Here is a 25,000-nt window from a genome sequence, read left to right on the forward strand (position 1 = left end):
GCGACACAGAACAGAAGTCTTAGCGACACAGAACAGAAGTCTTAGCGACACAGATCAGAAGTCTTAGCGACACAGATACAGAAGTCTTAGCGACACAGAACAGAAGTCTTAGCGACACAGAATCCGAAAGTCTTAGCGACACAGATCAGAAGTCTTAGCGACACAGATCAGAAGTCTTAGCGACACAGATCAGAAGTCTTAGCGACACAGATCAGAAGTCTTAGCGACACAGATCAGAAGTCTTAGCGACACAGAACAGAAGTCTTAGCGACACAGATCAGAAGTCTTAGCGACACAGAACAGAAGTCTTAGCGACACAGATCAGAAGTCTTAGCGACACAGATCAGAAGTCTTAGCGACACAGATCAGAAGTCTTAGCGACACAGATCAGAAGTCTTAGCGACACAGAACAGAAGTCTTAGCGACACAGAACAGAAGTCTTAGCGACACAGATCAGAAGTCTTAGCGACACAGATCAGAAGTCTTAGCGACACAGATCAGAAGTCTTAGCGACACAGATCAGAAGTCTTAGCGACACAGATCAGAAGTCTTAGCGACACAGAACAGAAGTCTTAGCGACACAGAACAGAAGTCTTAGCGACACAGATCAGAAGTCTTAGCGACACAGAACAGAAGTCTTAGCGACACAGATCAGAAGTCTTAGCAACACAGATGAGACCTTTTTTCTCATGGTGACACGTGTGTGTTGCATGCAGTGTGTTTGTGTATGAGACAGAGTAACCAAGCGTCAATCATCAGAGCACCGGATATGATGTGTGAGCGCCAAAACGTCTGTTGCCATGGCAACAAAGCAAACATCACACGGATGGAGTGTGTGTGTGTGTGTGTGTGTGTGTGTGTGTGTGTGTGTGTGTGTGTGTGTGTGTGTGTGTGTGTGTGTGTTGTGTGTGTGTGTGTGTGTGTGTGTGTGTGTGTGTGTGTGTGTGTGTGTGTGTGTGTGTGTGTGGTGTGTGTGTGTGTGTGTGTGTGTGTGTGTGTGTGTGTGTGTGTGTGTGTGTGTGTGTGTGTGTGTGTGTGTGTGTGTGTGTGTGTGTGTGTGTGTGTGTGTGTGTGTGTGTGTGTGTGTGTGTGTCTTAGTCAACAGAAATGATGCTGGATAATCTGATGGTTTCCTCTAAAGTCTTTCAGGTCAAATGTCCTTTACATTTACAACAGCCATTTCCACTTCTCTACATTCTTCTCGTATTCTTATTATTTGTATTTTTTTTGGATAACATTTCACTTGTGTATCTTTCTTGAGTGGCATCGTCGATGTAGCTCTGAAGCCGATAAGGAAAGTGTCCTTTTCACAGAGGGGACCTAGAGGACTTTGTCTCTGTCCGTCTGTTTAAATGTGTCTTGTGTCATTTTTCTCTGTTACCCAAATCCCCGCTTCGACAGAGACTCTGAATTGTCCACGTCCTCAAACTGCTCGACAGCTCACACTCCGTGCTGCAGGATGGAGTCTGTGAGCATCATTAGCATCATTGTTTCTTGAACAGGATATCTTTTATTGTGCACATATCAAATGAATGTTGCACGAGATATATTTCAATATTAGCTAAAAGTGGTTGAAAGTCAAATGACAACATGATCAAGTGTGCTTGATTCTCCATCTGTCTTGTGTCGCCCGCACATGCAGTTTGTGCAACACTGAGTAAACATGTCACACTCTGTGTACACGTCAACGCACTTTTTCGCTCTCTTATTTAGCACTTTGATTTTTCTCTGCCCTCTCACTTCCCTCCGTATCGTTTTTTATTTTCATTTCGAAAAAAGAATGTCACATTTATTTTAACCCTTCGCTCCATCGCACTGCAGTGTTTTCGCTTCTCCTCCTCTCCACTTCGCTCTCTTCATCCTGGTCTACCCGGATACGGATACCCGGGAATAACATCCCCACTCCCTCCCTCCCGCCCCTGCTTTACGTAACGCTTAAAACCCTGCATATCCTCCCTGGCCATGGCAACAACCACATCTGGATCACAAAGCCATCTAGACTGGCACCAAAGCTATATGAGGCCTTCAAGACTTACTACAATACTCACGTGCAACGATAATCCCATTTACTACCGTGAGATGCATACTTTTGGGAGATTCTCAACATGCACTGGTGCAGTGGGAGTCCTTAAGTGACTCCAAGACTTTGACTGAAAGTTAGACCTGTATTCAGACTTGCTTCTTACTTGAACCCACAGTAATTGTTCTCTGAAGATCACAGTTTTCCCCACATCCCAAAGTTTCCAACGATAGGACTTTAGCTCAGGGATGTCTTTCCTCCCCTTCATCCCACTCGCCTCGTCTCCTATCCTTGAATCTGTGCCTTCACAGGCTTTGCTCTGGTTGTTCTGCTGCTGCCTGTCAGTTGGCCATTTATCTGCAGGCTAGTACTGCCCCCAGATGGCCAAACACAAACATTACAAGTTCCTTCACAGTTGCTGAGAGAAATCTGGGTCTACGAATGCCGATTTGAAGTTTGCCTTTCATGTATTTGCTTCAATGCTTATTATTTAGAGTCAGAGCATCTGCATGTTTAGCCATGGAGCGTGAAGTGTGTCACGGGACGATGAGATCTATTCAGTTCCCAGCTATGTTCTTCTCAACACTCAGCGGGGCATCAAGCCCAGTGTCCTAGAAATACATCTTCAGTTTGCTCTCCACAAATCCGTCCCTCTGGGTGTCCGCAAGCCATCTAACAAATAATTGCCCAACTTTTATTTTGATGATGGCGATGGTCAGTGGCACGGGGACCTGTGCCCGACATAGCTGTTGCCATGGTAACTGCAAAAGGACTGGTGGATCGAGTTATAATTGGACGGAGCAAATGGTGGGTTGTGAGAGGGAGAGACGTGGAAGATGAATTAAGGGATGAGAGAGATGGGATGGGAGAGTGAGCGAAGAGGAGGTGCTCCGCCTCCACGGTGCCAGCGTAGGTAAGGAGGAGGAGGAGGAGGAGGAGGAGGAGGAGGAAGAGGAGGAGGAAATGAAAAAACAGTTTCTTGTGTGAGGTCACGTGGTGTTTGACAGATGTAATTGGGGGGTAGAAACATGCATACATGCGCACATTAATAGCATGAAGTCTGTAAGAGGAGACAGCCAATGAACGCTGCTGAACACCTACACAGATATCACACGGCAGCACGGGGAGAGAGTTAAGCTCAGCTGAGGGGGATTTCTCTTCTGCTGTTTTTTCACACCTCCCTGCTTTTGTTGCTTGTCTCTTTCACATATGACTAAGTGCCAGAATACTGTGGTTTCCCACCAACGTCTCATGTTTACCTCACCTCCCCTCTGCAGCTCTTCATGCTTTTAGTCAACATATTTTCTCATCTTGCATCGTTTTGTGCTCAGATAGCTGCTGGATGACACATCTCTGAAGTGACAAACTTGTGACTCAAATGTATTTTGTTGTGAATCAATCCAGAACGATTCAACCCAGGCTAAATGAAAAACAGATGACTCTATACTGTGAGTAATTGGATAGATGAAGATTATTACTAAGGGGTTTGTAATGTTTACCGAGGGTTGTGACCACAGAGCGGCCGCAGTAATCCCTCATCTCCACCCCTGCCCTCCTTCAGCCTCCTCTCCTTTCTCTCACACAGCCAAGCGGTCCAACTCCCTCCATTTAGCTCATTGTGTTCGCTGACTTATTGAGCGCTTGGTGCAGTTGATAAGCCTTCATCTCTTATTCTCTCTCTCTGTGTCTCTTATTCTAAATCCTATTAACTCAACCCTAACCTCCTACTCATAAAAGAAGTACATACAGTCCTCCCATACTTTCACATGACACAAGATGATCTACTGACGCTAATGGCCTGAGAAGATACGTTTGAAATGTAAAATGTAATGTAATTCTGAAGGGTGTGTTTTAAGCCAGGAAAGAATTAGCGGTGGACTTATTCTTTGCATAATGTTGAGAATAAAGTTGAGATATCGAAGGCAAACTTTCAGTATTTGTGCCAGACATAAGGACATGTAAGAATATAGTTGAAATAAAATGTTAAGAATACAATTGTTATATCAGGAATACATTTGACATTTTACGATTAAACTTGTACTACTGAGATTAAATCACTATCATAAGCCCATACTGAACGTTGTTTATTTTATTTTTGACAACTTTATTTTGGACCTTTAAGCTGTATTCAGGCTGTATAGAGACTACAGTAGAAATGGAACCTGGGAGGGGTTCACTTTGTTTACTACAGAGGACAGTGGCTGCCAGTAACCCTCACAGCCTTATTGGTCAGTAACCGAGCTCCTGATGGTCATTAAGTCCCTCCCAGTATTGTATTTGTCTCATGAGCATGACTTCTTGACTCATACAGTGTGACGGGAAACCAGATCATGGTTACACAACTGTGTGTGTTTCTGTGTGTCCTCCTGTATTATAGTATAGGTTTCTTTAAAATGCTTTCCCTTTGTCTCCCTTTTGCCTTCCCCCGTCTCTGGCCCCCCACGCCCTTCCTCCATTTAAAGAGAAGTTCTGTTTTCACAAGTTGTTTTCTCTGCACCCACCCTCCTCCTCCTCCTCCTCCTCCTCCTCCTCCTCCCTCTCTGCCTCTCCTGCTGAAAATGACTCTCAGTCTATTTTTACCCTCTGGTCCTCTCCACCCATTTTCCCTCTGTTTCTAACCACCTCTATACTCTCCTGTTTTCATTTATTTTCTCCCTATACCTCTGGCCCTGTGAGTGTTGCATCATAATATTTTCTGCAACAATTCTGTCTCAAAGAGGCACATTTGCATGATGGAGGGAAGGAACAAATGTTTGAGGATTTAAAACAGCTTTTTATGGTGGAAACACATTACATCACTATCCTCTCTACTGTTAGCTGCTCTCCCTAAAACCAAAGTAGCATTGCCAGGAAAAATACTTATCCCTCTCATTAGTGCATTTTGCTGATTCGGTCTGGACGTGGATATGCATTGTCATCTTGAACCCAGAGCCCTCTATAACATCAACCCCTGTGCAGATTGCATACAGGACTCAAAGGCGGCGTGGAAAGTAAACAGTAGCTCACTAGCGCCACCCTGCATAGGATGGTATGTATGGAAATAAAGCTATATAACCGAGCTATTGTGAATAGGAGGGATCATGTCTTACTTCTGTTAAGCCATTGGTTAGCCTACATCTGAGTGTCGGCTTCTGATTGGTTGTTTCAATCATCAATCAGGTTTACTACGACTCCTGCACCAATGACATTAGCGTGGGGTGGGCTTACTGAAAGAAACATAGACATACACATGTTTTGATTAATTACTTGAACTCCAACTTAGGTTTTCAAATAGATACAAAACACGATATTTATTTGATCTATCTGTATTTTATATTTAGGATCAGCTCAGTTTATGTGATAAGAAAATAAGTTGAGTGTAAAGCCGGTCACATTTGCATATGACTGGCATTCCAGTGCACACGCCGACCAATCAGGGTTGACGGCGGGCAGATGACAGCTGGCCGCAACAGCCAATAGGAGAGTAAGGTTTGCTGCGGAAGGCGGGATAAGGCTGGGCGAGGTTGACAGGACGAGGAGGGGAGGGGGCGAGTGCAGGGGGGGGGGCAAACAGCCTAGTTTACAACAAGAGGAAGAGGGAGGGAAAGAGAAAGAAAGGGCCAAGGCTTGAGAGAGAGAGAAAGAGAGACGAGACACAAATAAAGGAGTAAAGTTGGGCTGGGATGCTGTACGGGGACTTTTCTGGAACAAAACAACACGCGTTACACCGAAATTAACCGAAGTGGAGCCGATGTCGTCCGCACGAAGTGGCTAGCTAACCTGCTGCAGACGGACGGATCTCACCGACGGCTATAACGTTGCTGTAGCGCTTCTTTTAAAGCCCTCCCATCGGGTTCATATCCTGTATTTTGGTCATATTGAACCAAGCACTCGTTTGCTGCCTTGAGGAGGAGAAAAAAAACTGCGATTCATCCCATCTTTTTCTCAGTTGGCAGTCTGGAGGCAGGAGTCCTCACCGTGGTCGCTTTATAATCGCTGTGTTGTAGACTAATCAGTTGCTAGATAACGTCAGGTCTGTGGTCAGATCGGCCAGGTAGGATAGGTGCTAGTAGACTTATATACTGTACTGAAGAGCTTGTAGTAGATAACAGTGTTTGTTAGCTCTTTTGCTAACCAATCAGATGGATAGTGGGAGCACTGGGTGATGGATGAATGCACCAGATGTACTGTCAACGACATCTGCTAATGCCTAGTAAACACGGGTGAACCCAAGTGTGGTGGTTATCCTTTTTACTAAGTGATTTGATATCTTGGCAGGTGTTTTAACCAATCTGCCAGGTTTGGACAGGTGCATGGAAGCAGATGTTGGTAAAAATAATTTGATCTAATGCAACTTCTCAAAACGGTCCTTGCTTGATTTTCTTTTCTCTTTTAGCAGGCTCTACGTGTGCATACGCTTTAGTAGTTAAGACATGAGAACACTTTCGTTTATTTTGCCTCTGTCTGTGCGGCGGGTGCACGACCAGGGGCGTGCCCGAGAGGTCGGTCCCGTTTGGAGCGGTGCTCTCGAGGCTCCGGTTGTTGCAAGAGGCAGATAAACTGGCTTCTCTGTTGCTTTATGACATGAATCAGCAAGTATTCAAGTCGATGTGTGGGTAAGCAGTGCACACTTGGACATTAAAGCAGTTTCCTCTGTCGCACTTCCCAGTTAGACGAATCACATTAGCTTTGATCGGCCCAATTAGCTTGTTGCAGTGTTTCTTAGCCTGATCGATACAGAGCCCTCTTACAGCAGTTTGTGCTTCTTAAACAGCTACCAAGCCCACCTGTCTGCAGCTGTGTGGTGGTGCAGAGTGAGCTTTGACATGGCCCAATAACACTGCGTAATTCCCGGGCGGATGTTTTAATCCAAGCCGTGGATGGGCTGCAGGCCTTGTTAACCCCTTCATGGCCGAGCTGCCGGAGTAATGTAAACAAACAGAGAGAGGGCATCGGGGGTAATTAGACCAAAGTGAGGAGGGAGCTAGGCTAACATCATAATCATCGTTTTAAATTGGTCGTCAATACTCTGTTGCATTCTGACTTATTTCATTTACGTTTTGTATTATATTGAATTCGTTTATAGTACATTCTGTACAATGATGTTTGATTCATGTGCGTTTTTTATGGCGGCATTCTGCGATACGGATTGATGGACTCTTTTAATGTTTACTGGCATTGTAACTAAAAAGGATTCTTCTTCATGCCACATCCTAAAATCCCCATGATGCAGTTGTTATTGTGAAGGATGAACGCAACCTCTTGAGACGGATACAGACACCATTGAGCACTGGTCATCTGTGAACTACCTGCAATATCTGCTCGAGATTTTGGATTAAAGATGTCTCTTAAACCTGGATTTATGTGTGTAGAAAAGGAACTTTAAAGGGACACACTTTCTTTTTTTATTATTCTTTTTGGGAGAAACATCAAGGATTTCATTCAATCATGTTCTCATCAGAGAATCCACAGTATCTCCGCCAAGGATTAAGCATGTTTGGTTAGTCCTTACCTTACTGTTTATATATTTTAAAATAACCCTTTTTGTCAGATCTATTCCGTACAGCAACATTATATTATTGTGTACTTGAGGCATAATGCAACACAAATGTTGAATTATTATTATTAGACAGAAACTATTTTTGTAGGTTTATATGATACAGATACTTAAGTTCATGGAAAATCATCCTCATCAACTTGTGTTTTTCAATAATTAAGATAATAATGATGTGATTTATACAGCTCTTACTCATTTATGGGGGTTCAGATTGTACTAGCTTCTGTTCTCCATCCAGCCTGTTATTGAGAACAGACAGTCCTTTTGTACATCTGCTGTTGTTGGAGTTATTTAACCACTCAAGTAGCTGTAGGTGGGCTACTGTGGCACTGCTGTTATTCTGTGTTGCTCTCATTAATGATATTGTTATATTCTGCCAGGAAATGAATAGCTTTCACCTAATGTCTCAGATGTCCATTATTAGAGTGCTAAAATGAAAGCTACTGTGAAAACAGTGACCCAGATGTATGTGTGGTTATATGACTCCAAAACATGAATGCTAGCATCACAAACATATTGGAAGAAATGATTAGACTTTGTGATGGGAGTAAGATTGCACCTCTTGTCTTGGTGTTGCACTGAGGATCTTGATTTCCCAAATAAGGAAATATTATCTTTAAAATCTGAATGTAACACAACCTTGTTGTCTTGAATGTGATTTCTGAGCAGCTTTTTATAAACGTCTGGACATCCGGTGGTGTTATCTGAAATAAACAATGCTGTTATCCTCCGCAGTGTGGACCAACGTAGAGCCCCGTTCAGTTCCAGTCTTCCCCTGGCATTCATTGGTCCCCTTCCTGGCACCCACCCAATCAGATGCTTCTTCTCTGCCAGGAGAGGGCCAGCACCCTGTCAACCACCCCCAAGCTGCCAGTATGAAGACAGGTACTGAATTAATTTATGTTTGATGCAATGTAACTTGTATTATCAGTTACTTGGATACTGTTTTAAGTTCCATATATTGGTTTCTATGCCCCGGACAAAAATACATCTCTTTTCCTCAGACTGTCAGGGGGTGGCAGCACAGTCACAAGAGCCTGCAGAGGCACCTCCCATGGTAGAGAGAGGTCCTCCATCCCGGCCTACCCCCTCTTCTGATGAGCCGCCTCCAGAGAAGGAGAAAGGCGATGCGGAGAGGGAGAGGCCAGACAGCGAAACAGAGAGTGACGTGGATGACCCGTAAGAGCACTTTTTGCGTTATGCAGTGATTCAATGTGCAAAGCTGTGAGGTTACATAAACACTTAAAGATACACCCTGCACCTGCAACCTTGCCAGTGTCTTTTTATAAAAAGTGGTTATGTATTTGTCCCAGTCAGCCCTCACAGTAATGTTCTCTTTGTGGTACCCACACATACAATATTGGAGTGTGAAATGTTCTGTATCTTTGCGCTAATTTGGGCAGAAGAGCTCAATGCCAGAACAAAGCAGATGGGAACAAAAGCATTCCATCTCTGGGCTTTATCACTATATGAAAGGCAGTGGCCAGGCTGTCAGCCATTGAGCTATCTGCTGAATCTGCTGATGTATCTCATGGGACATGAACTACTTCTGCTGTGTGTCTGCATCTGAGAGACTTGAAGCTCTGGGATAAATAATACCAGAGACAAAAAAAACTATCTTACAGTTTCAAAGATTAAAAAGGGAAAGCGAAAGCACATGTGCGTTTTGTCCTCAAGGATATAATCTAATATAGATTACACACTTTTTCAGCTTTCTCCCAGGCGTGGTACCAGAGCCTCCCCTCGCTATATCACCCGTGAAGAGACGCACTCAGTCCCTCAGTGCGCTGCCCAAAGATGGAGATAAGAGCAGCCCTGGAAAGGTTGATCTTTATATTGCTCCTATTATCATCATCGGAATGCTCAATGTTCCCTTTACTAACATGTAATATCTTTCTATTGTTCCTATTCTGTCTTTCAGAGGGAGAAGGACCACATCCGGCGACCAATGAATGCATTTATGATTTTCAGTAAGCGCCATCGAGCATTGGTGCACCAGCGGCACCCGAACCAGGACAACAGGACAGTCAGCAAGATCCTTGGGGAGTGGTGGTATGCCCTGGGACCCAAAGAGAAACAAAAGTATCATGATTTAGCTTTCCAGGTACACACATGCAATTACCAGCAAATGTATCAACATAAGTGGCAATAGACAACTTTTCCTTCCCAGCTTTTTCAAGTGATATATTTAAAGACAACTGATATACTTTCCATTTCCCTCAGCCTAGAAAAAACATATTATTGTGATTATTTCCTACTGCTGCTGAGAGTAATTGCAGTCCAAGACCGATAACGTCGGAGCTTAACGGTACCACGGTCTTTAATAATTCAGCCCCGGGGCCCGTTTAATACCGGGGCTCGGTACCCATCCCTGCCGATGACCGTGGCAGACAAAACTGCATTCTGAAAGCAAGGCTCTGGAAACCTATCAATGGTGTCACTATTCTATACCCGTTACATTGTGAAAACAATATTTACAGTTGCATTAAAAGTATCTATTGCCTCTTTAATCCTTTTGTGCTAACCTATAGTACACATACTACATTTTTGTCTTGTTTTTCACTTGCTCATTTTCCCTTCTGTTCCCAGGTGAAAGAGGCCCACTTTAAGGCCCACCCGGACTGGAAGTGGTGCAACAAAGACAGGAAGAAGTCCAGCTCTGATGGCCGTGGGGTCCCGGGGGGGAAAGACATCCGAGAGAGGAGCATGTCTGAGTCTACAGGTTGGTTTCACCTAGGGCTGTGCAATTCATCGTATTTTAATCTCGATAAATAAAATGATTATTATTATTTATTTATTTTTAAATGTTATTTATTTTTTTTATTGGTTTTTCAGTTGAATTATACTTAAAGTTCACATTAATCAACTGTTAAAAACATACTGTTCAAATGTTCTTTTTCAATAAATGGATGTTTTCAAAGTAAATGGATAATCGTTTTTAATAATCCTGATATCAATTATTGACCTAAATAATCGTGATTATGATTTTTGCCATAATCGCACAGCCCTAGTTTCACCCAGCTCTATTGATATATCACATAAAGATGTATATTTACAACATGTTTTATTTACAGTATTTTGTACCCTTTCCAGTACTTTAACAGTGCTCTTTTTGCCCCCTGACAGAGCCCCATTCTGTGGAGATGAAGGGGGTTGGGCCTGGTCTGGTGGGAGTGTGTGAAAGAAGCGCAGCAGAAGGTCATGTGGGTCAGCTCACCCGACCCCGGGCCTTCTCTCAAAGCGCCGTGCACAGCCTGGAGCGCAGTGACAGGGGGAACACACAGGCTCTGGCAGAACTGGCACAGGTATGGAGGAGCAAATGTTGATTTTGTTTTTTTTAATCTTGCATATTGTGAACATAGAATCAAGATCATTATCATCAGTTCTGCTGATTTTGTAAACATGACTTGATGAAAGTTTGTTTGTTTTACAGGAGAGTCACTGCAACAGAAATACTTTTCTCTGACTTAACCCTTAGATGCATAAGTGGGTCTTTTTTGACCCGGTGAGGTGGTTTTCTTGAAGTATCTTTGTAATTACATTTTTTGTTATCATTTCATATTCCAGCTACTCCTCAAAACATGTTTTGGATATCATGCCATTCACATTTTAAATTTACATTTTAAGAAATTGTAGTTTTTGTATTACTACCCCAAGCTTCCATAAGTGGGTCAAAAATGACCCGCATGTATTTCCTATGGGATCCTATGGGAACCTTTGATTCTTATCACCTGTGGCTGTCAGGAATACATTCACTGTGGACCACACAGACGACATCACAAGTGACACCTCTCAGGAAGATTATTATACACAGCAAGATCTGATACCTGTCAGTATCATCATAATAATAATAATACATTATATTTTTATAGGGCGTTTCAAGGACTCAAAATCGCTTTACAATATAAGGGAAGGTTAGGGTGGGGGGTATAGGACTATCAAACTTGATCAACCGGCATGGATTGATGGGGGGTGGGCTATGAGTAGACAAGAGGAGAAGAGATGAGTTTTGAAAAGGGCTGGAATAATGTGAGGAGGGTCTCAGAATAGCGGAGATCTTTGTATCGATATGTTCAAAACGTTTTTTTTAAAAATGTAAAAGTAATCTCTAAAATTATAAATAGTGAAAAATTAAATATAAAATATTTCTTGTGTGATCCAAAATATAACACTAAATATTATACAAGTGATTGTTCTTAACCAAAATGACAAAAATGGTATAAAAAGTAAAACACATATTATTCTAATACAGGTCCTTTTTGACCCACTTATGGAAGAGTATAGGGTCCAGTCACTCGTGCATCTATGGGTTAATAGCATGTCAATTTTGACAGTAGAATATAAGGCATGTTCCTATAATGAGAGGTCATGTCATACTTCAGATCAAATAAAGCAAACTGTTTCAAAAGCATCTCTGCTACATGGTTCCTTACTTTTTTTCAGATGTGTGGGGATGGTGGCAGTCAGTATCCGAGTCATGCCCCGCCCCTGTCTCGGTCCCAGCGGGGGGTCAGCGAGGATATGACCAGTGATGAGGAGCGCATGGTAATCTGTGAGGAAGAGGGAGATGACGATGTCATTGGTGAGAATTAAGACCATCTCTACTCTGAAAACGATTGTTGGATTACCTTTGTTAAAGTGTTAGTACACTGCTTCTGTGTCATTAATGTACTTTATACATTCCCAGCATCTGCATATTGAACTCATCATTTGTTGGCTGTATGTTTCCTTTTGAATTAAATGCACAGAATGTGGCTGAATTGTGTCCAGTCTTTTTTTACCACTGCCTTGTTTTGATGTTAAAGATCAGATAGGATTGACAGTAGATTCTAAATACACGCTGAAGCGATTGGATTATAAACTGCAAGGATTGTCAAGTGTAGCTGTAGAGTATTTTTTCTTCTCCACAGAGGACCCTTATCCTAGCAGCTCCATAGACCTCAAGTGTAAGGAGCGGGTGACTGACAGCGATAGTGAGAATGGTTCTGGAGATGAAAGTGATCGCAAGGTAACCAGCTTGAACAATATATTTTCTTCTAACTACCTATCTATTTACCTATCTATTTACCTACCTACCTACCTACCTACCTACCTACCTACCTACCTACCTACCTACCTACCTACCTACCTACCTACCTACCTACCTACCTACCTACCTACCTACCTACCGGTGTAACGGTTCACAAACATTTCGGTTCGGTACGTACCTCGGTTTTTAGATCACGGTTCGGTACGTTTTCGGTACAGCAGAAAAAATGATCACAAAACATAAAATATATATATATATTTTTTTATTATTATTAAATTGTGCAGCATTTCGATGAACTGAAATAATCTGTATTTGAACTGTACTGTACCTAAGCAGCCAGTTTGACATTAGGACTTGCTTGTCATTGTATTTTCATGTTTTTTTAAAGAAAGATGAACTTGTCCACATTGCTTGCCGAAAGGGCAGATCTGCTGGCACTAACAATGTCTCCTGATGTGGAGAACACCCTCTCGCTAGGGACAGAGGTAGCAGCCAGGTAGCGCTTTGCTAACATGGCAACATAAGGATATTTGGTGTTTGTAATAGCTTTGGCTCGGTCTAAACTCTTTGCGAGTGGTGGAGGCTTAAATGCTAGTGGGAGTTGGGTTTGCACTTCAGTCTTTTTTCTTTTGGTACCGGTGATATTTACGGGTGATGCCTTTTCAAATGAGTGTGCAAGTTTGATGTATTGCCAGCCACGTAACCAATGTTAGTTGAACAATGCCGACAAACAGCTTTGGTTCGGTCCACCTGTCTTTGTCCGTCATCCTTGAACGTAACTGCGAAACCAAAATGTTCCCAAACCGGAGACTTCAATGATGCTGGAGGATTTTCAAGCTCAACTTTATCTGCGTTCGCCATTTCGACAGTTCCTCAAATTACTGACTACATTTGAACGCATCCCCCTACTAACTATTTATCTATCTATCTATCTATCATTCATTCAAAAGTACTTGCCTTCATTGAATCTAAAAATAATGTCTTTCTTTACAGAGGGTTTTCGCTCCAGTCATTTGCTCCTCGTCTTCCTCACATCATGCCCCGCATGGCAGGAGTGTCTCACTGTCCTCTTACCCCAGCAGCAAGCGTTATGAGGAGGGGCGATCAGGAGGGGGAGGGTTTTCAGATCACAGGAGGAAGGACAGAGGAGGAGGAGGAGGAGGAGGAGGAGGAGAGGTTAAGGACACATTTGGGGGAGAAGGTGGAGGAGGAGGAGTGCAAGCCACATCTCTCTCCCTCACTTCTGGCCAATCAGTCATCACCACTTCTTCAGCTGGAGGGCATCACCCCTCCATGGTAGGATCACTGGGCGGGACCTTTCTCCCGGGCATGGGTGCTGTGAGGGTGGCGTCCACGGTGGTGACCAATGTGATGCGTCCTGTCATCAGCACACCGCTGCCCATCGCCAGCAAATCCAGAGACGGAGGCACATCGTCCAGCCCTCATCCGCCAGAGAGGAAGTCCCTGACTCCCCAACAGCAGCCGCACTTTCTGATTGGATCAGGAGGCGGTTTGCCAGCCACAGGGGGTGGGTACTACTCTTCATCATCACCTCATCCTTTAGGTGCAGGCCATGGTGGTGTCGTGACCAATTTGGTGTTAGGAGGGGCTCTGTCTGCTCAGCCTGCTGTACAGCTCCTCACCCCCTCCCACCACCAGCAGCAAGCCTTCCCCTCCTCCGCTGTGTCTCATAGCCAAACCAACGGGCCCCTGCCTCTCTCCCTGCTTCATCCCCAGTTCCTTCCCGCCTCTTCCCTAGCCTCACACGGGGGTAAGGCCATCACACAAGTCCAGTACATCCTGCCCACCCTACCTGCCAACACCCACCCCAAGAGTCCTCCTCAGCATCTCAGCCAGCCAACCAGTAACTTCAACCTGCCCCCAGCTCCACCCACACACATGTCTCTGGCCAATGGGAAGCAGCAGGGGTCCGGATACACGTCCAGCTCTGCAGTGGGAGTGGTCAGCCCGGGGTCTAGAGGTGAGAGTTTTAGAGGCTTGTTTGATCTACCTTTATTGGACTAAAACAGAACAGTCTATTTCAAACACACAGATCATCTTAAAAAAGTTATATTAAACCTTTTGATTCATATTGAGATAAATTATGCAAACGGTATTAATTGTTAATCACACATCAAAACTAAAATATCAGTCAAAATAATTGTGATAAGTAATTTTTTCAGAATCAGGCAGCTGAACACTCGGAACAACTAACCGCTCATGCATAGCCTTTTTATACTGCTCCTAATCAAATTCTGTTCTCATCTAATCTCTTCCCAGTTGTTATGTAGTATGTTTTTCTCGGTTTCCAAGTAAAGTGAGAATCCTAAGAATCCTTGTGGTACTGTTACATTTTCTTTGTTGGCTTTAGAAAACGTGCACAAAAAAATGAATGCAGTGTGTGAACAGAAGGCTCCATCTGAACGCGTGTCTCACATTAGGCGCTTTCACACCAGAGTACTTTTTCCCGTTTAGTTCCGATAGTTCCTTGGATTTTGTGTTCACACCAAAAAGAGAACTTTTCCCCCCTTTTTAGTGCCTGCTAGAGAGGTGGTGCTTTCCTGGGGAGAAAAAAGTTCCAATTTCTGATTGGCTGGGCGAGTTGCCCGTAAAACTCTGAAAAGTTTTGTGAAGCCGCCATTGTATTTGCTGGCATTAGCATTATTAGCATTAGCATTAGCCCCGCACACCAACGGAGAGAGAATAACTTATGGCAACACAAAAAAAAACATGGGAGCGGTGGAGTGATGAGGAGGTGTCGGCGTTCTGGCGATTTACTCGGAAGGCTAACTCCGGGGACTTCCGGCCGGGGACTTCGGGCGGCAGTATACGCCGTGAAGTTGTTTGCGGCCTGCCAGTAAACCCAAAGCAGAAGAAGAAGAAGAAGTGACGTCAGCGGCTTCATTTGCGTTCACCCTCAGGAACTTATTCCGGTGTGAACGCGATCTGCTCTTTAGTTCCATGGGGGTGCTGGGTACTAAGTGCTGGGAACTAAGTACAGCAAAGTACTTTGTGTGAAAGCGGCTATTGAGCATAAATAAGCCTTTAGAAAGTAGAGTGCATTTGGCTATAATTCCGCGGTCACTAAAATAACTCATTCTTCCTTTTTTCTCTTTACTTGCTTCAGTGCAAACACAATCTCCAGTGCTCCAGGGCAAAATGTTTGTTCCCATGGCAACAGTACGGACAGCGCCAGCTCCACCCCTTCCTGTCCAGAACGGCGCTCAGACGGGAAGCAAGGTCAGTGAGACCGCAGCACTGCAGACACTGATATGAGAATCAAATTGTATCAAAGTAGGACCACTTGCATTGTTCATCTATAAATGTGTATTTGTTGTTTTCTTTACGACTTCCCCTTTCCACGCCAGATCATCCAGATAGCTCCCATGCCTGTGGTCCAGTCCCAGCTGCCTCAGGGCGGAGCGGTCCATCCTGCCAGCCCCTTCCCTATCTCAGTGGGCACGGCTGCTCCAGGATCAGCCCCCTCCCAGACTTTACTCCTGCCACCAGCTCCTACCAGGTAGAAAACAACACACAACCTACATAATAAAGCTTTATTTATATATAGCACTTTTCATACAACACATGCAGCTCAAAGCGCTTTACAAAATGACACATCACAAGTTAAAAAGAAATTCCCCTGAGATTATATAACATTTGATCAAGTTAACAGACTCAAGGAGGTCAAATGATAATTAAAATAAAATAAATAATGGTTTCTCTCGGAAGACACAAAACAACTGAGTCGATGCAACAATATAAAATCGTATAACAAATTAATATGGATCCTATTCTTATCAACCCTTTTGTGCTTTTTGTTCTGCATTCGCCACTGGCTTGATAACATCTAGCAAGTTATATACACAATTTGTAGCAGGACTATTATGTCAATCAATCATTTCAAGTAACAGTGACCTCGTAGTTTGTTCTGAGGTGGGAAACATCACTTTTTTCGTACCAGAATAAACGTAACAAAGAATGCAAATGTAGTTTTCAGCCCCAACAGTTATTCTAAATTGACTGTGAAATGCTTTTCTGAAATTGCCTGCCAACACCTTTTTTATTTTCATGAGAGTAAACCCACACACCTGCCACTGAAAGAAGACTTCAACAAAAGGTTATTTCAGAAAGTCACCATGTAAATATATTATCATTGAAGCATGCTGCTTTCTGAAAAACACTAAGTGTTGATTAAACGTGTGACTAGTGAAGCCTTCTTGAGAAAACGGTTTAATTAGTATTAAACGTCTGCCAAATTAGGAATCTTCATGCACATAAAGATTAAATCTGTTTATTATTTTCAACAAAAAATGCTGTTGATAAGCCAATTTAAGGGTACGATGTTCTCTCCTTATTTGATCTAAAAATATTTTGATTGCAGGGAAGTTATTTTTATCTCGCAAAGCATTTATCTGATTGCCCTCCAGTTTGCCCTAAATGTTTAGCTTCCTTCATTCTAGCTGCTTAAAAGATGAAAATCTAAAAAAAGCTTTAACCACAAATTAAGCAGCTTGAACAAAATAAAAAATGTGTTGAGATATATTTGATCTATTTCCTGCTGTGATAGATGTCGTTCTGTCTGTTGTGGCGCTGAAACTTCCTCTCTAATGCTGCGTTTCCATTACAGTTTAGTAGCTGGGGCAGTAACTATAGTAACGCAGTGTAGGCGGAGCCGTGACGTCATCTTCAATGCGAAACACAAAACCAACACAGCCGTTAGCTGTCAGCCCTCAGAGCTCACAGCTCCTCATATCTGTTCAGAAACTAGACAAAAGTTGAACAAGTACAAACCACAGACTGCCTGTGTCATGGCGAATACAGTCGCTGGTTTATTTATGTCTGTAGGCCGTTGTTGTGAGTGTGGACGGTCGGAGCATATACTGCGTTAGCTTAGCCAAGCTACATTAAAAAAAACACGCATTTTAAAAGGTGTTTCGCCTGCCGTCTGTCTGCAGACTTGTCAAAGCATTAATTCATGGTTTTTACTAACCGGTATCAGTATGTTGTTACTTCGGCCTCATTTTGAAACGTGTATTACAATTAAATCACGGTCAAATATGTTCATCTTGTTGTAGTTGTAGCCCCCTTGCCAGCGATTCTCTCTCTAGTTTAGCATACTCAGCCCGGTTGTTGGCCCGGAAAGAACCTGGATTTTGGAGGGCCAGAAAAACTGTGAAAAGTACCCGTTAGCCGGAACTACCCCGAGTGGAAACGCAACAACAAACGGGCTGTGTTTGGCACGGCACGCTTAAACCGTGCTACGCGCTGCAGTGGAAATGCGCCATAACACTGGACTTGTAAAGTCCTATTATGGAGATCTATGTTGTAAAATCCAAAAGCTATTTCTTTGACAGATAGATGATGATCAGATGTCTGAAAGGGGCTATAAACTCATTATGTGCCAGTAAAGCTCTGACTAAACAGGCGCCCGTTTATGAACATATGCCAGCCTCAATCATCCATCATGATCTCAGTGAGCCAGATATTTGTTACTGTATGATATAAATCCGGCTGATGCCTTCTATCAAATGATTCACAAAGCGCTTCAGAAGAAAATGGATAAGGTGTGCTGTGAGAAGATCCTGTGTACATGCTCCATGACAAATATTTATAAAGAGGTGTTCCAACACATGAGCAAACATTTGAGAGGATGCAGCAGCTTGGATCCCCGTTATTGGTTTAGTGTTGTGCTTTCTGTTGAAGCAGCATTTATTTTTCAGAAGACACCACTCATGGAGGAATTAAATGGGAGACAGCAGGCCGCTCATTAAGGATGCACACATTTTTTTTTAGCCAATAGTGGGAAATGCATATCATTGTGTATTGGCATAATCAAATTATTGGCTGATAAATTGTCAGCATTTAATACAAAGCTAAATTACACAATTTCATTTCCTTTGTCAAAAATGCTGCTAAAAGTACTGTGTATGGATGGAACGTCTTTACTTAAAGGGGACCTATCATGCAAAATGCACTTGTTGATGTATTTTATACATAAACATGTGTCCCCGGTGTGTCAGGGAACTCACGCAGCGTCAGAAAATAAAACCCTCTCTTTTCCTCCGTACCCAAATCTCTAAAAACGGGGCACCCACGTGGTGGACCCACGGCCCTATCAGAAAGTTGCGATCAGAAACAATGCCCGAGGGTCCCACATGAGCTCAGCCCCCTCCTTTTTTTTAATCAATTTTTTTAAGCTTTATACCCAAAATCAGCACTTTTGAAACAGGAAGTGAAATAAAGGGATGTGAGGCATGGCTAGAATGATCTGTTTGGTATTTGGAGCAAAACACTTCAGAGACCTATGCTATTCCCTAAAAATAGCATGATAGGTCCACTTTAAAATACGGCAGCAGTGTTGCATAACTGAGTCATGTTGCAGGCTGCTTCCTTTAGGGGAGGGTAGAACATACAGTATATATTGTTTTTCAGATTGCAATGTTGAGCAAAGGCCATCGATCCAAATGTATTATTTAAAGATACTGGTGTCGGTATCTGCACAAACTCAAATGTACCATCATCAATAACAAGCTCTATGTAAACGCAGATATTATTTATAATCTTAAAGGTGGGGTAATTTATTTCAGAAACACTTGTTGTTATATTGCATGGAATGTTCTTAACATCCCGATAGCAATGAATATCTGAAGTGCTTTGACAATAAATACATAAAAAGGTCATCAGTGGAAGCCGTGGGGCTGTAAAAAGCACGACCAATCATATGAGCCGGCCCGGCTAAAGTAACTGGATGGCCTACCTGCCTGTCAGCCTTCCATCTGTGCACAAACTTATCTCGTGCCCTCATTGGTCATGTGCGCGTTCGTGTGTGTTGGAGGAGGGGCTCTGTGAGGAAGTCTGAAGGAAAGGACAGATTTTTTTCGGCTGCGTACTTTCAAATTCTAACGCACTCAAGCTGGTTTCTCCATTCTTACCTACCTACCTTTCATTTCAATTCCCCAAACAGGTTTAATTTTCAAAGATACATTAATTGTTCTTGTAGTTGATGCATCAAAGTAACTCCTTTTAGTTACTTTTAGATTGATAATAATGATATATAAGTTCAGTTGTATTGTTTCTAAAGGCAGAAGATTTCCTAAAGCACAGCGGACAGACAATAGGAGAAACAAAAACTCCATGAGGGGTGCATCTGCAGCCGAGCAGCTCTATTCTGGATGTGTTAGTCATGCTGCTGGTGGCTCATGTTGCCTCTGCCTGCCACCCCCACACTACCTCTCAGCTTCTAACACACACACACACACACACACACACACACACACACACACACACACACACACACACACACACACACACACACACACACACACACACACACACACACACACACACACACTAGTCATCCAGGGCTGCACGCTGTGATGTACTCTCGTCCCCTGACCTTCACTGCAGTTCTTGATTCCTGCTCATTACTAACACCTTCTGTCACCTTTCTTGACATTTTCTATTACAAAAATGTCATCCTTTCCTCCTTTTCTCCTCCTCCCTCTATTCGACTGTCCTCTTATCATCCTCTTTATTTTCTCTGTGCCTCCTCACTCAGGATCACCTATGTCCAGTCCACTCCAGGGGTCTCATCCACTCTGGTCTCCACGACAACAGGCTCCTCCGTCACCCATCAAGCGCTGCCGGTGTCTGGATCTGCCTATGTGCCATCGCCCCTGGCAACACTGGGGTTCACCGCCATCGCACCTCCTGGACAGACCCTGGTGCAGCCGCTGATCTCAGGTCAGTGCTGTGCAGAGCTCCTGCTTCACATCTTCAGACGCTAACTCTGTTTGTGTCATGTTTAAATTAAGTGATATGATACTCAGCAGGAGTTTGCATTTTGCTTCTTCTGTGACAAACCCAGCCAAAGTGAACCGTTTTAGCTTCTATTAAAACTTGACATGTTCTTTTTATGAATCTACTATTGATGGATAGATAGATACTATACTACTTTACTTACTTACAGAGGCTTCTTCAATAAATACAATTCATTTGACCGTACTTTTATACACGTGTAAGGCTCTAAAACAGAGTTGTGTTTACACATTTCAATCAACCATAATCCAAGTGAACCAGTATCATGTATGGATACACTGTCAGTTATATCTCTAGTCTCTTCGTGCAACACAGAATCTATATTTTAATATACAAATATTTCTTTTTACAAAACCATTATTAACATCAGGTTCTTTAACTCTGTTAGCTTGAACATTCTAGACCAGGGATGGGCAGTACTTGTAGTCCTGATACCTTCCACTAGACTCCTAGTTACGTCGCGAGCTGCACACATGATTTCGTGTGTATTGTGTCACAAGAAACAGCGGCTGTTGTTATGCCTGCTGTGACGTTAAGTTGCCGCTTGTAATTATGCCGTTGAAGCTTCAAAGTTGTTTTTATCATCTGAATTTGGCGAAACAAGTTTAATATTCTAAAAACCAAGACTTTGTTTATTTGAAATCAGATGAAAACAAACTGTCACGGACCCTGCCGTGTTATCTATGATTACTATACGCTTCATTCATAATGTCAGCGGGAGGGAGGGGGAGTGGCGCTGAGGAACAGCAGAGTTCGTGTTGACAGATGTCTGTGTTGACCCTTATTGTGGAATAAGGGGAATGCAGAGACTGGCTACAAGTGTCTTAGGTTCAAGTTAGACGACTAATGTCTGGGTTAGTGTTCATGACTTCATGTTCATGTCATCTTAATGGTTCATCTCAATGCACACACATTTTCCGTGCTTTCCAATAGTTTAAAATAGTTTTATTCCACTGTTAAATAACCTGTTCAATACAAACATGCCACTTAAATGAAATAACATTTCTGTGAAGTGATATTTGTTTAGTGAGCTTATTAGAGGATGTTCATTGACATTTTACAGTCGTTCAGGGAAGATGTCAGACTTAGTGTATGGGTTAATAATTACATACAATACATGGAATTTGTGTGTGTTCGTGTTCCAAGTGAATCTGCGGCCCCCTGGTGGCCAGTACATAAATGATGTGGCCCCCCACTACCATCCAAGTTGCCCATCCCCGATTTAGACACATACATTTCCCTTAGAATATTTACAAATGAGGTTTTAATGCAGACTACAATACTCATATATATGAGTGTATATATATATATAATACAAAACTACAACAACCACATGTGACTCCTGATTATATACATATAGAAACGTGTTTTGACTAAACCTTTGGTGGATATTCATGTGGGTTGCATCTGAATCAATTTCAGTATGACGACGATGTGAAACTAGGACTAGTTAGACTCCTCACACCTTGTTAAAAGCGCTTTTACAGAGTCAAATCAGGACTGCACGACGGAAAAAAGCATCAATTTGAACATTTATTGATGTGAAAATGTTGTGAATTATCACTGAAAGTTTTACAGAATATTAAATATTAGTTTTTCTTCTTGGTCTCCTGTCTCTTCCTCCAGGTCAGCCTCCGCTCCTGGCCCCCTCTCAGTCTCCTCAGCCCTGCACCTCGGCTCCTGTCTCGGGCTCCGGGGCCCAGATAGTCACCGCCATCTACCGTCCTCCTTCCCCAAATGTTACCATGGCAACAGGGATGGTCTCCATGACAGCCGTGCCCTCCAGCGTGGTCTATTCGGTCTCCAGTGCTTCCCCTCACATCCTGTCCAAACACACAGCATCCCCCGGCACTGTCACGCACACACACCAACACTCAGAGATGCTGATGCATTCAGACAGGCATGCGGAGAGGCAGACCTCCAGCAGCTCAGCGGCCCCCCCCAGTGGCTCAGCTGTGAGACCCTGCAGTCCTCCTCTTCAGAGCCAAACACCGGGTACGACTGCACTTAATGCTTCTTAAATTAAAGTAGCAAGACGACATCGTAGAAATACTCTTTCACAAGTACAACAATCCTGCATTCAAAATGTTACTGAGGAAAAATACAAGAGTATTGGCATCAAAATGTCCTTCAAGTACCAAGAGTAAAATGATGCGTAATGGCCCATTTCAGAATCATATATAGTACACATAATTGTAGTGGAGTAAAAAGTACAATATTGAAGTATAAAGTAGCTTAAAATGAAATGTGGAAGAACTAAGATCTTTGAAGTAGAACGATCGAGATTGAATTGTTACAAGTAAAAGTTTGCAATCAATATCTTACTTAAGTAAAAGCACCAAAAGTACAAGTGCTTATAGCTAAATATCAGATTCATATATATTACATATTATGATGTTAATTATGATTATTGATTATAAGCTAATGTTGGATCATTTGTATTCTGCTGCTGGATGTTTTAACCTATAATATGTCATTGTTAACGTATTGGTTGATTTGTATTGTCTTATAATCTGAATCTATAAAGTAACTAAAACTGTAAATGTAGTGGCGTAGAGTATTAAATGGCGTACTGTGAAAGTACCTCAAAATGTATCTTAAGTAAATGTACTTCACTTTCCACCACTGTTTTTTTAAATCTGATTTACAGGTTTGTAATTGTTTGTGTTTTTACAGGCAGTGCACCGGGAACACCCAAACTAATACAGCTCTCTGTCAGGACCCCTCAGAAGGTGAAGGCGACGGTGGCGAACATCCCCGTGGGCAGCTACGAGGGAGGGGGCCGGGGGAAGGAGAGAGAGAGGGAGAAAGACAGGGAGAGGGGGAGAGAGAGGGAGAGAGAGAGAGAAGCTGCTGCCGCCTCCAGTCGCTTCTCGTTTGACGCTGAGCTGCCGGGGCAGACGGCGTCTCCATCGACACATCCTGCGGAGGAGCCCCCCGCCTCAGAAAGACCCCAGGAGGGGGCTGCAGACCCCCCCGACACACGGCACAGAGAGGGCACAAACAAAGAGGTGAGAGAGCATCACACACTGGCTGTAGGCCCGGACATAATGAGGGGAAACAACTCCTTTATTCAAAGCTACCATTATTTCATTTGTGTTGATATTCATTCTGATATACTGGACATATTTGATTTGGCAGATTCTTATTGTATTGACTTTTTTGTATATTTGTATTTCTTGTAAACATTCAAAAGTTCTATATTTGCTCCTTTTTTACAACCCACTTCCTCTAACTGTATTTATGTACGCACCATCGTAGACCAAAGCAGATTCCTTGTATGTGTATTCCTACTAAATGTTTGATTTAAATTCCTCTCCTCTCCTCTCCTCTACTAGAAGTCTACCTATAATAGAAATCTCCTCTCCTCTCCTCTCCTCTCCTCTCCTCTCTTCTCCTCTCCTCTCCTCTCCTCTCCTCTCCTCTTCTCTTCTGTGCAGGGTGGATGGAAGGAGTCTCTCCCCTCCTCACCTGCGCCTCCTCCCGCCTCTGACCCCCCTCCGCCCCCCCCACCCACTGAGAAAGACGGTCCTACACCCAAGAAAGTCAAAATGCGCCCTCCGCCCCTCAAGAAGACCTTTGACGCTGTGGACAAGTGAGTTACCACCTTTAAGAATCTCTCGTGGAGGTCTGCAGACGACTCAAGGCTTTTATGTCGTGTGTGCATAGCTACAGTGTGACCATGAACATCTTAGGTCACAGTAAATCAAATAGAATATAATAGAAATAGTGCAGAATAGTCTTTATATGTTGTGTAATAGAAGCTTCGGGTGAAGAACCAAGCGAGTCTTGTCCAAAGTGAACGTGTTTACTTTTGATTAATGTAACAGTTTCCAACAAGAACGGTAGAAGACGGGGAAATGCACTCGACATACTCGTATTCATTTCCAATAACAGGAAGGAGTAAGAGCAGGACACATACCTGCACTTCAAAATAAAAGCATTTCCTGTGAAACATTTTACCCTTAACTTCTGTCAGGAAGCAAATAAACAAATGTTTTCACTGCCTTCAATAAAATAACGATATACAAGTCATTGGAATATTGATATAAGTTATAAGCGACCAGATGTTATGAATGTTCTTTCAAAGGTTCAGGTGTTTAGCAGTCTTATGAGAAGGTGTCTGGACGGTGTGTATATACTGTGTGTGTGTGTGTGTGTGTGTGTTGGTCTGGCAGGGTGCTGTCGGAGGTTTACTTCGAGGAGCGCTTTGCGGAGCTGCCAGAGTTTCGTCCTGAGGAGGTGTTACCCTCCCCCACCCTGCAGAGCCTCGCCACCTCGCCCCGCGCCATCTTGGGCAGCTACCGGCGCAAGAGGAAGAACTCCACAGGTCTCACTCTCATCTCACTCTGAAGACACTTTGTTATACTGGACATTGGAGGGTGGCTGCAGAGTAGTGTGGATTTTGTCAGCATTTTGTGTCTTAGTTAGTCTTGTTTTAGTCAAATGTCTTACATTACATGCTCCTAACACTAGGATGGGTCAAATGCAGGGAAGACGTTTCGTTACTAGTACCTGTACTATGTAACGACAATAACATTTTAATCTAATCTAATTAGTATAGTCTAAAAATGTCTTCCAAGCTGTGTTGCTGCTG

The 25,000-nt window shown here is 43.1% G+C and overlaps 1 protein-coding gene across 1 annotated transcript in view; it reads left to right on the plus strand.

Annotated features, from left to right (window-relative positions):
- Nucleotides 1–25,000, plus strand: part of cicb (capicua transcriptional repressor b) — a 45,192-nt gene that overhangs the window by 14,827 nt on the left and 5,365 nt on the right. The window contains 16 exon segments of the mRNA XM_034221592.1: nucleotides 8,292–8,441; nucleotides 8,561–8,735; nucleotides 9,268–9,379; nucleotides 9,478–9,660; nucleotides 10,146–10,278; nucleotides 10,683–10,861; nucleotides 12,000–12,138; nucleotides 12,467–12,564; nucleotides 13,579–14,566; nucleotides 15,713–15,825; nucleotides 15,954–16,105; nucleotides 20,144–20,328; nucleotides 22,030–22,398; nucleotides 23,080–23,414; nucleotides 23,844–23,998; nucleotides 24,573–24,733. Coding sequence (XP_034077483.1) covers nucleotides 8,292–8,441; nucleotides 8,561–8,735; nucleotides 9,268–9,379; nucleotides 9,478–9,660; nucleotides 10,146–10,278; nucleotides 10,683–10,861; nucleotides 12,000–12,138; nucleotides 12,467–12,564; nucleotides 13,579–14,566; nucleotides 15,713–15,825; nucleotides 15,954–16,105; nucleotides 20,144–20,328; nucleotides 22,030–22,398; nucleotides 23,080–23,414; nucleotides 23,844–23,998; nucleotides 24,573–24,733 — 3,627 coding nt within the window.

Source organism: Gymnodraco acuticeps, unplaced genomic scaffold, assembly GCF_902827175.1.
Source record: "Gymnodraco acuticeps unplaced genomic scaffold, fGymAcu1.1, whole genome shotgun sequence".
Classification (NCBI taxonomy): domain Eukaryota; kingdom Metazoa; phylum Chordata; class Actinopteri; order Perciformes; family Bathydraconidae; genus Gymnodraco; species Gymnodraco acuticeps.